At 36.7% G+C, this 15,944-nt stretch overlaps 1 protein-coding gene across 1 annotated transcript; it reads right to left on the reverse strand.

The window, feature by feature from the left end:
• Positions 1-5,397: 5,397 nt before the first annotated feature.
• DCAF4L2 (DDB1 and CUL4 associated factor 4 like 2) lies at positions 5,398-6,585 on the reverse strand. Its single transcript, XM_012465086.2, has one exon. The coding sequence runs from the start codon at positions 6,583-6,585 to the stop codon at positions 5,398-5,400; it is 1,188 nt and encodes a 395-aa protein (XP_012320509.2).
• Between the last annotated feature and the right edge of the window lie 9,359 nt (positions 6,586-15,944).

Raw genomic sequence — 15,944 nt, forward strand, 5'->3', positions numbered from 1 at the left:
TCACAATAAATACTTGTTAAGCACAAGATAATACATACTGAATAAAATTCTTATGAAAACAGCAGAGGCAGAAAATTACTTACCCATAAATACAACTTGATTATACACGCGGGAGTTCACACTGGAGAAACACCTTATATGCACAACCACTATGGGAATTTCCTTAGCCAGTGCTTCAACTCCACTCAACACAAAACAGTTCATATTAAAGAAAGGCCTTTTGAGTGTATCAAACAGGAGAAATCAGTTATCTACAACCCCACACCTACTAAGCACTAGAGAGTTCACACTGAAGAATTTGAAAGGGCATTTGGAATACAGCAAATGTGGAAATTTTTTTTTCATATCTCCAGCCTCATTAAACATCAAAGTATCCATAATGAAGAAAAGCTTAATTAATGAAGTGGATATGAGGAATTCTCTAATCATATCTCTAAGCCTCTTTCAATAACAGGGAATGCAGCAAAGTCTTATGAGTAAAGCAGATATTGGAAATGATTTAGTAAAAAGACCAACCTCATTTGACACCAAAAAGTTTACTAGAGAGAAAAGCCTTATGTGGGAAAAGCTTCAACCAAATGTCTGCTTTGATTCAGCAGCAGAAAATTCACAATCCAGATAGGCATTATAAATAAAATAAATTTGGAGAAAGTCTTCAGCCAAAGACTTAACTTCATTTGGAACCAGAAAGTTAACACTGGAGAAAGACTTCAGGAATGAAAGGAATGAAACAAAACCTGACACATACCAGATAGATGCTCTGCAAGCAGCCTTTATAACTGAATCCCATTCATACACATATGCACACTGGGGAGATACCTATGACTGTTGGATATACTGAACACTTTCTGGAGCTAAGTTTCATGTCCTCACCTGTCCAAGGACTTTACCAGAGTTATGTAGCCACTACTATCTGTGACAAAATCAATTTCAACTCTATCAGCTGGCAAGTGTTCATGGTATGCATCAGCAGATTTCTGTACCCTCTCTCCAATTCCTGGAAGAAATTTTGAGTAGCCTAAGCCCATTAGGGGTTCCAGTTTCTAGAACCAAAGTTTTACTGATAGGTAAGACCCATCTGTTTTAATTTTTTCTTGTTTTACTGATAGATAAGACTCATCTATTTTAATTTCTTCTTAGTCATCCTATTGGTGAGGAAGGATTTCTAACTCTAGGGTTATGGAGATAGGTGGCCCCTGGACAGATGAAATTGATAGCAGTTTATTAGTCACATATACTCACAGCCTGAGGGAGGAGGACGCTGCACATTGCACAGGGTCACACAGGTTTGCATTTGAGAACAAAGTGAACAATCAGGGGGATAGGCATTGTAGTTGTAAGATGGTAAGGTGACTCTTGTTTGCCTTGGGAGAATGGGATTGGCTTGTTTTAGTAATTCCATAGGTCTGCAGGACCTTAAACCTGCTTGTCAGAAATAAGCAGGCACTGTGCTTAGTCTCCTTGATAAAAAGGGTTAATAGGCTAAGGAACTTATCTGTGGGAGCAGAGTGGGAAAGAAAAATATTCATTAGGGCATCAGAGTTCCTCTTGACTGCACCAGATGTCAAGGCATTGCATAATCATAGACCTTAATGGCTGAGCCCCCTGGCTTATACTTGTAATCCCAGCATTTTGGGAGGCCTACGTGAGTGGATCACTTGAGGTCAGGAGTTTGAGACCAACCTGGCCAACATGGTGAAACTCCATCTTTAATAAAAATAAAAAATTTAAAAATTAGCTGGGCATGGCCTACCTCTAATACCAGCTACTCAGGAGGCTGAGGCAGGAGAATCGCTTGAACTGAGGGGGCAGAGGTTACAGTGAGCCAAGCTGAAATTGTGCCACTACACACCAGCCCGAGTGACAGACCAAGACACTATCTCCAAAAAAAAAAAGAAAAAAAAATTGGCCTTAATGCCTTAATTATAAGTCTTACATCACAGCATTAGCTAACAGGACTTGAACATGATTCTACTTGCAGCTTGAAGGGAAGTTTTGTCTTCTTCATGGACATTGTTGTCTTAGTGATACTTCCCAAGAACAACCTGCTCCACATTGTTCTGGTTTCTGTGATCATAACTAATTTTTTAAAATAATAATTATTAGATTTTTAGGGAAGTGTTAGGTTAACATGAAATTGAACAAGTAGTATAAACAGTATAAAAACTGAGCATTTACCACTTCTCTACTCTACAACTTACCCTATTATTAACATCTTGCATTAGTATAGCACATTTGTTACAACTAATGAACCAATATTGATCATTATAATTAACTGAAATCTATAACTTACCTTAGGGTATATTCTTTGTGTTATACAGCTCTGAGTTTTGACAAATGCATAATGTCATACATCCATCATTATAGTATCATGCAGAATGATTTCACTACCCTAAAAATCCCTGGCCAGGCGTGGTGGCACTTTGGGAGGCTGAGGCGGGTGGATCATAAAGTCAGTAGTTTGAGACCAGCCTGTCCAACATGGTGAAACCCCGTCTCTAGTAAAGATATAAAAAATTCACTGGGCGTGGTGGCGCACGCCTGTAATCTCAGCTACTTGGTAGGCTGAGGCAGGAGAATCACTTGAATCTGGGAGGCAAAGGTGCAGTGAGCCAAGATCACACCATTGCATTCCAGCCTGGGTGACAGGGGAGATTCTGTCTCAAAATAAAAAAGAAAGAAAGAAAAAAAAAAATCCCTGCACTGTGCACCTATTGATCTCTTTCCCCTCCTGCTGAACTCTGGGAAACCACTGATACTTTTAACCATCTCTATAGTTTTGTCTTTTCCATACTTCCATATAGTTGGAATTTTACAAATAAAGCTTTTGAAATTGGCTTCTTCAAAACAATTATTTATGATTCACCCATGTCCTTTTGTGGCTTAATAGCTCATTTATTTTTAGTGCTAAGTAATATTCCATCATATAAGTATGTGTACTAGTTTGTTTAACCATCGCTTTTTGAGGAACATCTTGGTTTGCTTCTAGTTTTTGGCAATTTTAAATAAAGCTGCTACAAACAAACAAAAATTGTACTAGAATAATGAATGAAAACAATACATAATCATTGCTTTATTCGCATTTATTTTATTTGCAAGTGAGGGTAAACAGTTAGTAGTCATTACATTTTGTCAACTGCCTATAGCTGCTTTTGGACTTCTTTTAAAAAATAACACCTGCAGCTAGTTCTTACTGAATGCTTACAATGTAAAAGGGACAATATATACATCCTTTAAAACAGTATCTACTTTATGAGTTAGTTTTATTATCTAAGACATTTTACAATGAAGAAATGGTAACAAGTAAAGCTTACACAATTTGTCCTGTCACACATCAAGTGAGTATCAAAAACTAATTTAACTGATTTCAAAAATCTATGCACCTAACCACTCTTCTGCATCTTCTCTACTGATCTATTCCTCTATCAATATGTAATTACTACATTAACCTCATCTATGTCCTGACATCACCTCCACTCTACAGAAATAGATGTTTAATAGTTGCCTAAAACTCGGCATAATTCCCTTCACCTAAAACTTTTTCACTTCAAATCCTCCCCATTTTAGTAAATGACAACACCATCCACCAGTCCTAAAGTTAACAAAAAAGCTGCAATCTTTATTCTTTCACTTTCTAGATTACTCTCATCAGCAAGTCTTACTAATACTACCTTCAAATCATCTTCCAATGAAATTATTTCTTATTTTTCTTACTATTTTTACTTCTCATATTCAGGTCCAAGCTATCATCATTCCCTTGCTTGACCAATTACAAGAGTGTTCTGCTTTCATATTTTTATTTTTGAGGTATTATATAAACTATGAAGTGTGACGTGTATAGACATACAAAATATGTATGTATCAAGGATCAAGAAAAAAAAACCAGCATTTTTAAAGTTTCCCCATGTTACTTCCCAAACAATATCCTAAAAAGAAAAAGAAGAAAAAACCAAACAATATCTGTTCTTCCCTCCACAGAGTTACCCTGTATTCATAGGTAAGTTTTTACTGCTTTTGAATTTTAGAACTGGATCACTTTGTAATCATTTCTACCTACATTTACAATCAACATGTTGAGATTAATCCACGCTGTTTCATATAGCAATTGTGCCTTATTTCATAATATGCTTCATCCAATTGTATGATTACAGCACAAATTATTTATCAATTTTAGCATTTTGCAAAGTCAGATCACTTCCAGGATTTGACTACTAAGAAGTAGCACTAACTATATTACACAAGTTTTTTGTTTTCTTTTTGTTTTTTGTCTTTTCTAGTTTGTTTGGTAGAAAACAAGCTCTTTAACACTTTGAATAAACATCTCACAAACTGCTGCTCCTAAATTACAAAAAGTCAAGGCCAATTACCTTTGACAGTGAGCCCTTGACTCTGACATTCAAGTCATCGTTATAGAAACCGGAGCTTTTGGAAGGTGCCTCAACAAAGGCACGTTAAGGACAGTTTAAAACTGCTATTATTTAAAAGGATCCACTTTTCCTTCTATTGCCTATGGAAAATAATAAAAGAAGAATCTCAAAGATCTGCTATTGAGATTGAGAAGGCCAAGTTTAATGATTACAAAATGTAGCCTCAAAAACTTCTGTAGAGACTGAGAGAAATGACCTCCCCCTCCTCTCTTCTCCCTCTGGACTTCTCAAGCACAGATGTATATATTTCCAGAACCCAGATAGGACTAGTCAGATAGTTTCATCAGTGCATTATCATGCTTCTCTAAAGGGCTTCTGGTGAAAAAAAGCAGTTTTAATTTTAGTTTTTGCCAATCTTCGGTCCTTAGAGTATTTTTTGTTTAAAAAAAGGGTGGGGGGGATAACTATTCTAAGGTATTCAGTAAGAAAAGGAAGTAGGCCCGGCGCGGTGGCTCACGCCTGTAATCCCAGCATTTTGGGAGGCCGAGGCGGGTGGATCACGAGATCAAGAGATCGAGACCATCCTGGTCAACATGGTGAAACCCCGTCTCTACTAAAAATACAAAAAAATTAGCTGGGCACGGTGGTGCGTGCCTGTAATCCCAGCTACTCAGGAGGCTGAGGCAGGAGAATTGCCTGAACCCAGGAGGCGGAGGTTGCGGTGAGCCGAGATCGCGCCATTGCACTCCAGTCTGGGTAACAAGAGCAAAACTCCGTCTCAAAAAAAAAAAAAAAAAAGGAAGTAGTAACCTTTTATGAAAAGGACTTTCAAACTCTCTAAGCCCACAGTTTAACTGAAATAACTTTACAAAACTATCTTCACATAAAACAGCACCTTACCCCCAGCAGCCAGATGAATGGAATCTACAAACATGGAAAAACTCTTAAAATGCGCTCATAGAAACGGTAATACCATACTCTTTACTTCTTCAAGTCCAATCCACGTTTCTCTGGGCTGCACCCTGAAGAATTAACTGTAGGAGAAACAATAAAGGTCCTCCCGGACAGCCATGAGCAGCCCTGGTGCTCCTCGGAAGCCGCCAAGCCGAGAAGAGAAGGCCACACTGGGAATGTCGTTCTCCGAGGCAGGGTATGGGGAGGGTATGGTTGTGAGCAGATGGCCATGACGGAGGCTCCAGATTCTCGTGTAGCAGTCCTGGCCCACGGCCGCCACGACACCTTCTTCCTCGTTCACATGCAGGGGCAGGTAGGCGGACTTATTCACATGACCTTCATACTGTGTTACACATTTAGTGGCCCTCATGTCCCACAGCTTGATCGTTCCAGTCATGTCTGACGCCACCAGGCAATGCCCGTCTTGGAGGATCTGCAGAGAGGTCACTGCTGAGTCATGGGACAGGCAAATGGCCTTCCATCCCCTGCCTTGATTTCCACAACGCAGATCGATGCCAAAAAGCTCCCCAGAGCGACAGCCATTGAACAGCAAAGGAGTCATAGTTGCAAACTGCTGGGCCAAGACATCACTGTTAGTCCCAAATGACTGCTGGTGTCCAGTCGCCACGTTGGTCAACAGGACCTGCTGAGACAAACCTGTACTGAAGCAGTGATATGCGTGGACGCTCATGGACCAGGCACAGGACCATGCATCCGGGATCTGGAAAGTGCAGAGCACGCCAGGCTGACAGTTTTCTGGGTAGCTACCTAGGAACAGCGACGCTGGGAGCAGCACGGCACAGCTCGGAGTATCTCCAAATCCCACGAAGCACAGCAGAAGGTGGGAATCCAAATGATTCAGTGAGGCCCAGCACGAAGAATTCACCTTCCGGTTAGGGACGTACAGGATTTTGTGCGAGTATACGTCGAGCTCAGGGGTCCTCAGACCTTCGATGGTGATGATGCCATACCTGAAGCCGCCAGCTTCGACTTGGTTCACTGTGAAGACCTGGTCAGTGTTGGTATTCGCCAGTATTGAGTTAAATCGGACGCCTATCAAAGAGGATGGATCACAGCTATAAATCTGGACCTTCTTCCCCTGCATGCAGCTCACACGCAGCTCACGAGCTAAACGGCAATAATTGGTGAATCTGAGGAAACCTAGCTGGTTCTTTCGTAGCATGGAAGGTGCACTGAGTGCCACTCTGGCTATTCTTTTCTGCTTGTCCTCTTCCTGGAGCAGTCGTGGTCTTTTGCTCTCCATTTCGATCGATGATCTCCTTCCTAAAAGGAAGTTCCGTACCGGGAGCAAGCGGAAGTACGTCTTCTTACCAGGCACGACCTGGCCCGGAAGAACTTTCCGTTATGACTGCGCCTGCGTCATATGAGGTCGACCCGGATGAAATTCCTCGTCACCCTGCCGAAATCACAAATGCTCTGAGGTTCCCTGACACAACTCTCATTAGAATCACGCGATCTGGGCCGGGCACGGTGGCTATGCAACTGTATTCCCACCACTTTGGGAGGCCAAGGCGGGCGAATCATGAGGTCAAGAGATCGAGACCATCCTGGCCAACATGGTGAAACCCCATCTCTACTAAAAATACAAAAATTAGCCGGGCGTAGTGGCACGCGCCTGTAGTCCCAGCTACTTGGGAGGCTGAGGTGGAAGAATCACTTGAACCCGAGAGGCAGAGGTTACAGTGAGTGGAGACTGCGCCACTGTGCTCCAGCCTGGTGACAGAGCAAGACTCCGTCTCAGGAAAAAAAAAAAAAAAAAAAAAAGAATCACGCTGTCTGAAACAAGGGTTCCGCTTCTTCTCTCAAGTTTTCTCCTACTCTGCCAGCTACTTGTATTCATTTCTATTCCTGTTTGAAGAATCCTTTCCGGCTCCTCTTACACATGTCATAATAGCTTTATGCGTACATTGCTTTTATTTACTAAGAAGTGAAATTGAGCCAGGAGTGGTAGCTCACACCTATAATTCCAGCACGTTAGGAGGACAAGGTGGGCTGATCACGAGGTCAGGAGTTTAAGACCAGCCTGGCCAATATGGTGAAACCCCGTCTCTACTAAAAATACAATTGCAGGGCGTGGTGGCGTGCGCCTGTAGTCCCAGGTACTCGGGAGGCTGAGGCAGAAGAATTGCTCGAACCCGGGAGGCGGAAGTTGCTGTGAGCCGAGATTGCGCCACTGCACTCCAGCCTGGCGCCTGATGACAGAGCAAGACTGTCTCCCAGAAAAAAAAAAAAAAAGAAATATGGGTAGGCGTACGTTAGATCATGTGGTTTTCATGTGGACTTTCCACAGGAGTATGGGTTAACACTTTTTTATGTGCTTATTGGTTATTTGGACATCCTCTTTTTTGAGGTTCCTGTTCAGGTATTGTATTCTTTAATTTTCAGATATTTGGAATTTTTCAAGTTACCTTTCTGTTGTAAATAATTAGCTTAATTCAACTATGATCAGAGAACATACATTGTATAAGTTAAGACCTTTGGAATTTCTTAAGGCTTGATTTATATTTCCATGTTCGCTTGAAAAGAATGCAGTCTTCAGGTACTTGGTGTAGATATGAGTAGAAGTATAAATATTGACAGATATATAAGCAGAGAGGGAGAGAGATATAGTTGGTTAATACATTTTTCAAATTTTTTATAGTTATACGTATTTTGTTTATCTCTTCTATCAGTTTCTCAATGACATTTCAAAATCTAGTTAAGTTTGAGGAGCTACATATTTATTCTATTAAATTTGTCAGAGTTTTTGCTTTATATATTTTCAGTTGATATTAGGTACATACAAATGTGTAATTGTTTTTTCTTCCTGTTGAGTGATTGCCATTATTATTATGAAACATTCCTTTTCAACTTTTTTTAAATCTATGTTCTCATATTAAAGTATCCTTATCCTTAAACTCTTCTTTGCCCAATATTTATACATGCAACCAAGATTTCTGATTGATAGTGTTTGCTGTATCTTTTCTCACCTTTTACTTTCAATTTAAATTTGTTCTATTATGCAAATGGGTTCATATAACCAACATATTGCTGGTAAGTTTTTATCCAATAAATAATTTTTACCTTTGAATGTGAGTGTCTAGGCAATTTAATTTTTTAAATAGCACCTTTAAAAATTCTGGAACAGTCTCAGATTTACAGAAAACTTACAAAGATAGCATAGAGAATTCCTGCATACTCTGCACCCAGTTTCCATATTACTAACATTTTACATTAGAATGATAAATTCATTATGTTAATTAACCAATACTGGTACTTAATTATTAACTAAAGTCCATATTTTATTTATATTTTCTTAGTTTTTATCCAATGACCTGTTGGGGTTTGAGGATCCCATCCATGATACAATATTAATCATGTTTCCTTATGCTTCTCTTGGCTGTGACCTTTTCTTAGACTTTTTTTGCTTCTCATGTACATGACAGCTTAAGTAGTATTGGTCACATATCTTATAAATGTCTGTCAATAGAGAGTTGTCTGATGTTTTTCCCATGCTAACACTGGTGCTTTATGTTTTTGGAGGAAGACAACAGAGGAAAATGCCATCCCATTAAGAGTACAGACTATGGACATGACTTATCATCATTGATGTTAATGGTCACCTGACTGAGGTAATGTTGCTTGAGTTTCTCCACTGTATGCTATAAACATCTCTCCCTCTGTTTTTATACTGTACCGTTTGAAAGGAAGTAGCTTTGCATATCTTTCACTTCAGGATTTATGCTCTAGTTTCTTGAGGACAGAGCATCCACATCAATTATTAGGAATTGTTCTATGAGGGAGATTTTTGTAGGTGTTTCTTTATTAATGTATTCATTTATTTATATAGTGTGGCCTCTTGAGTATTTATTTTATACTTCATTTATTTATTTGCTAATATTGTTTTAGCTTTGGCCATTGAGGGCCCTTAGGGCTCCCATGATTATCTAAGATCACATGACTACACATAGTGGATATGGTATACAAACTTAGACTGTATGGCTCCACATACAGTTCGTTTCTGTTTTACTGGAAACAGATACAACTGTTTTAAATTTCTGTTTTACTGGACAATTGTTAACTGTACTCTACAAGCTTGAGACTACTTGACACCAGAGCCCTTATCTTAGACTTAAATATGTGATAAAAAATTATAATGTTTTTCTTACAGCTTGATTTTGATGTGCTATATATTGTGTCATTCTAAAAAATAGACTTTGGGTGTTGAAATATTTGAAGAAGAAATGGAGAGTTTTTCTACTGGTAACGATTTTTATTAATAGTATCTGAGAACTACCATATATTCTTCGGATTTGTAGACTCCCAAGAAGTGGAAGTAAAAGCTTTAACCATTAAACAAATATTTTCTTTTAAATTTTTTTTTTCATTTCAATAGGTTTTTGGGAAACCAAATACCAGGTGGTATTTGGTTACATGAATAAGTTCTTCAATGGTGACTTCTGGAATTTTAATGCACCCATCACCCGAGCAGTATACACTGTACCCAGTGTGTAGTCTTTTATTCCTCGCCACCTCTGATTTTGATTTACTATATATTTTGTCGTTCCAAAAAACAGATTTTTGGTGTGGAAATATTTGAAGAAGAAATGGAGATTTTTAAAAACCAAACTGAGACACACCCACATACCTTTTGGAATGGACAAAAAAAAAAGTGGTGATAATATGGAGCAACATAAACTCATTCATTGCTGGTAAGGATGGATATAAAATAGTACAGCCACCTTGGAAGACAGTTTGGCAGTTTCTTAGAAAACTAAACATATTCTCACCATATGATCCAGCAATCATGCTCCTTCATATTTATCCAAAGGAATTGAAAATTTATGTTCACACAAAAACATCCACACGGATGTTTACAGCAACTTTATTCATAATTGCCAAAACTTAGAAGCAAACAAGATGTCCTTCAGTACATAGAAGGATAAATAACTATAGTACATCCAGGCAATAGAATATTATTCAGCACTAAAAATAAATGAGCTATCTAACCATGAAAAAACATGGAGAAAAGTTAAATCCATATTACCAAGTGAAAGAAGTCAATCTGAAAAGGCTAAATGCTGTAAGAGTCCAACTAAATGACATTCTGTAAATGGAGAAACTATGGAGGCAGTAAAAAAGTCAGTGATTGCTAACAATTAGACGGCATGTAAGAGAAGAATATTTTTCTTATCTGGGTATTAAGAGAAGAATATTTTTCTTATCTGGATATAAAGCACAAATAGAAAATGTTTATAGGTATGAGGAGACTGACTATTTTCTGAAGAATTATGGATAGCAGTCATTAATATTTGAAAATATCACTGAGGAGCATCAGATTACCTTTATAAATTTTTTCTACTTAATACCGAAACCAGAAATGCATAGATCTTTTAAAATCTAGCTATTTACCTATCATGTTTATTTTTTAATAGGATGTTCTGATTATTAAAGGTGGTTTTAATTGTATTATCTGTCAGGATGCAGGGGAAAAAAAACCTGGAACCTCACTTAATTTCTGCCAAAACACTGTCTTCAGTTTTATAAGCTAATAATTTAGGAGGATAGGTGGTAATTCTTATACGAAACAACACAGTTGTTTGAGTAACAGGCTATTCATTTATCCTTGGCAAGACAAGGCAGGCTTCATAAGCTTAAAAACTCATTTGAATGTACTCAATAAGCATCAAATTGCTTTAAACGGGCTGTCCTATTATAACATAGATATATTAGCTTTCAGCTATGTCCTTTATCCCAAGATAGAGTTTGAACTGTCTTTGAAGAAATGTCCTTTTCTAATAAAACTTAAGTGCAAACTTATATTTCATTGTTCTCTTTGTCACATAATGTACTTTCTTTTAATATAATTCTAGCAGATGGATAGCATTTTCTGTTATAGTAATATCAATGAGTATGTTCATAAAAACACATAAATAAAAATTTATATAGCATATACCTAAAGCCCAAAAGAAGAAAGGTAATTCATAAAACAAGTATAAAATTCAGTCCGTGTGAGTGACTGCCTCCATTTTGCCAAAAAACATAACATGAACAGTTGAATATATGGAAAGTTTAGATTGAGATAATATTTTAGTAGCAGTAAATATATGCAACAGTATGTATACATTTTGTATATTGGCTAAATAATCCTTAACTATTTTACTCAATCTAGAATTCTTTTTCTCATCTTGAGTATACTAAAATTGCTCTTATTGTCTATTCTTGATTTTTGGTAAAAACATGAATCACTGTGACATAAAAGAAAGAGATTTCTCTGTTGCCCAGGCTGGAGTTCAGTGGCAGTATCTCAGCTCACTGTAACCTCTGCCTCCTGGGTTCAAGTGATTCTCCTGTGGCGCCTTTGGAGTATCTGGGATTACAGGCACCTGTCACCATGCCCGGCTAATTTTTGTATTTTTAGTAGAGATGGGGTTTCACCATGTTGGCCAGGCTGGTCTTGAACTCCTGACTTCAGGTGATCTTTCTGCTTCGGCCTCCCAAAATGCTGGGATTGCAGATGCGAGCCACTGCACCCAGCCAGAGAAAGAGATTTAATTTTGAATCAAGAGATTCACTTTTGAATTCTATGTCTGTCATTTAGTATTGGTAAGACATAACACAAGTAAATTTCTATATGCCTTGCTTGCTTTTCTCATCTTGAAAATTGGGATTATAATATCTCACTAAATTGTTAGCTAAAAAGATTAGCATAAATGTATGCAAAGTACTGAGCACTAGTCTCAGCACATTGCAAATATCATGAATAGTCATATTTATAAAAACTATTATCCTTTTATATGAACTGTTACAATTTCGGCTCTAAAGCATACCCTTTTTGAAGCAAATAAAAGTAGGTCCTTTTCTTTTTTTTACAATAATGAATCTAAGGTACAAAGTAATTCACTGGCATTTCATAATGGATTAGTAGAGTGTTACCTATGAATCTTCATGTGTTTTTGATGTAATTCTTCACCCACTGACTTCTCATATTAACCAAATAGCTTACTCCAGATGAAAAGGTCACCTCTCTTGGGGATTTATTATATTCCATGTGGGAACTTGGAAATGCCCCAACTCTGATTTTGCCAAGATAATCTCTTTAATAAATCTTACATCCTATTTGCTAAAGGTATGCTGTAAAATAGCATACTTGCTTTGGTGAAACAGGGAAATGAAAAGGCTGTATTTTTAAAACTATAGAACTATTAAGCTAAATTAAAGTAGGTATTTTTAAGTCCTAGTAATCACAGTGCACACACTCACACATACATGAAAACTTATACTCCATACATAAGCCTGTCAAATTAGATTTTAAAATCTTACTATAATTGATAATGATTTCATAATATTGGGAAGTTTTTATTTTAGAGTAATGCTTCCTCCGACATCTCTTAGAAAGCACCAGACTTTTAAAAGTCTTCATAATTTAATGTGGGAAAGATGTAAGATACTTTGTTTTTACTCAAGTATTAACTCAGTGGCTTTGCCTTCAGCCTCATTTCTGTTTTCTGTGTAATCAAAGTCGATAAATACTGTTTTTTAGAAAACATCCTTTTCCCTTGAAACTATTTTTCTTGATGTCTTTGTATTTATGTTTTTAATATTAAATTTCATATTATATAGGTCCTATTTAATACAAGGCTTAGATAAAATCCAGATATCTAGGGGGAAAGTGTCACTCTTTCCATCAGTCAAAACTTAGAAGTCTTTAGTTGGATATTCTTTAGCATTCACTTGTCACCTTAATCATAAGGTGCAGAGTTGGCTCCTTATATCTGTGGCTGTAATGTGTTATTCTCTTCTGATAGTTCAGTTGTTCTCAAGCTTTTTTTTTTTTTTTTGTCTCAGTATACATATATACAGTCCCAGCAAAAAGCATGACTCATCACAGTAACGATTCTCAACAGAAAACTCATGTGGCTCTTACTTCAACAATGTCTTCCCTTATATCGCCAAATATACACTCTGTGATGAAATTTATATATATGGTTTTTTTTGATGGCAGATGATGTGACAACCAATATTTTAACTTTTTTGCCTTCCTTATAAAATTAGTTGAGAAATATTTGTCCAAGGAAATTAAAGCTTTATAGAAGCAAAAATACTCATGTGGAAATCAATAAAAATCAAGGAGGATATCTTTTAATGTAATGTCTTAAGGCTTTCATGATGTTGTCTGACAAGTCTGGGTTTAAATTCCCCATTTAACTTGTTCAGTAGTAACTTTACTACTGAACATGTTATTTAAATAATTTAATAACTCATTTCTCTAATCTATAAAAGGTAAACAATAATAATATATACATTAAATAGTTGTTTTAAGGAGTAAAATAATACAGATATAGTTCTTGGCAAGTGGTAAGTGTTGTATAAATGCTACTGTGATGAAGAGCACAACAGGGAAGAGAAAGATGGAATGAGAAGAGAGATTTTTTAAAAACAGAATATATTTCAGGCAAAACTATTTTTTTAAAAAAGAACATATTTCAGGCAAAAGTAACCTACATTGTCACAACTCAGAATACAGGCTACCCGGAGAGTGAATATAGTGACAGAATAGTGCATAATATGGAAATTTAGAAGTCTAGAAATATATTTCTTGATCCAAGTGCTGGTTATGTAGGTTTCTTCAATTTTCAAAAATTCATCAAGCTGTATAATTATTATTTAAGTACTTTTTATATGTAAGCTGTACTTCAATAAAAATATTATTTTAAAAAATGTTCCTGACACTCCCACCATCAACTGTTCTGTGCCTTACACATAATATTTACTGTAGTCAATTAACACTTTTGCATGGCACTGCTTACCATTCTTTAGGCTTTTTAAATTATCTTGATTTTAAAAAAACATTGTTTTCATGATTCATTTTCTCAGACTCTGCCTCTTGAACTTTTTTCCTCTAATTTTTTCATTACTAACTTAACAATATCCTTAATCATCAAAAATCCATTGAAGAGTTATGAAACAGATTGATGTCCGTCAAGAGGTTGGCTTTTTTTAAAATCAGGTATTTTGATGAATAAAATCATCATTATTTAAGATAGAGCTGTCAATAGGTGAATAAATAATCTAAATGAGGCAATAATAGCCTCATGTTTTTAAATTAAATGACATTGCTCAATGCTTTGAATTCAAAATAATTTAAATAAAACATATTTTAAGTTATTTTCAATTGCTGATTTATCCTGAAATAAATTTCAAATCCCCCTTCAGTACATGTTTAGTTCAGAAAATTCAATTGTATGCCAAATATGCAAATATGTACATCTCCCTAACTTAACCCATCTAAAACTCAGTTGGTGTTGTGTTGTACAAGCGTGTGCACAGCTGACCATATTTGCTTTTCATTAGCCTCATACTTCAGTAAGGGAGAGACCAATACACAAAAACAGCTCATTCTACATTATTGGAGTCAGCAAATAGATGAGTAGGATGAACCAGACCTCCTGCCTTCTTCTCACTTCCGTTCTCTCCCACATCACTCCTCAACACACACAGGCACTCCCAAAAGAACAAGCACAAAAGGACAATTATCACATTTTAGTTCCACATTCCTCCTCATTTTTGCATATAGATCTACACATATAAAAGGGTCTGCATGCCCACATGCCATATGCTAAGCAATCCTGGCTTGCAGAGACTGTGGAGTACTTGGTGGAATTCATAGATGTGCATTTATTTAAACTTTGCAAGCTCACAAGGCTCTACAAAGTTCCTTGAGCTGCCCTTGCATTATTCTTGCAATAAAAATGTGATTCCCATTCTTTGATATATTTTACAACTCTGTTGCATCCTCAACCTCTTCTGATACTTTGAGAAACATAATTTGGATATTAAGCAGTTATCTCTGTAATCCCAACTCCAAACTGTTGGCTTCTTATCTATTTCTCTGAGCTGTTCCGTCCTCAGGCTCAAGCACAAATTTATTCTGGTTTAGTGATATTATCCTCTCATCACCAAGCCATTTCACATCCTCTGCACCATCTGTTTGTGGTATATCTTCACTACAGCATTTGCTACCAGGAGGAAAGTATTTAACTGGAGTTATTTCTTTCTTTGATAAGCACATTATTATAACTTCAAGAGACCTTGAAATTACTGTACATTATATGTTCAGGAATATTAATATTTTAAATGCTTTGATGTTATGGTAAAACAAGGGATCATCTACCCTTTTTGTTGTAGGCATACATGTTTTGGCCCATAGGCATTAACAGTAAGAGTTCTGATTAAAATTTGTTTTCCTGTTCTTTCCAACAGCTTAATAACTGTACATAGTCCTGTAAATGGTTGATACTATAATATTGCTGTTTCTAGAGGAGAAAAAAAAAACTAGATTTGATTTAGTAAATGTTGATGAAGAAATAAAGCTGATATGAAGACCATATTATAGGTTCTGTGTTAAAAATTAAGGGGAGTCCCTTTCCTTTAATGTATCTCAGTTGTCTCTATAGTTCATGTAGGTGACTATACTTTGCCAAATAATAGTTGTTTTATTTGTTAGGGAATTCTGTTTCATTGTACTTCATCCTAAACTTCACCCAAACTGTTTTCCCTCTACCCATAAGAAGGTGATGGAGTTTCTCATTAGCAGGCAATTCCTATGATTCCCTTGTAATT

Source organism: Aotus nancymaae, unplaced genomic scaffold (assembly GCF_030222135.1).
Source record: "Aotus nancymaae isolate 86718 unplaced genomic scaffold, 86718_ANA_hifiasm-v0.15.2.pri h1tg000036l, whole genome shotgun sequence".
Classification (NCBI taxonomy): Eukaryota; Metazoa; Chordata; class Mammalia; order Primates; family Aotidae; genus Aotus; species Aotus nancymaae.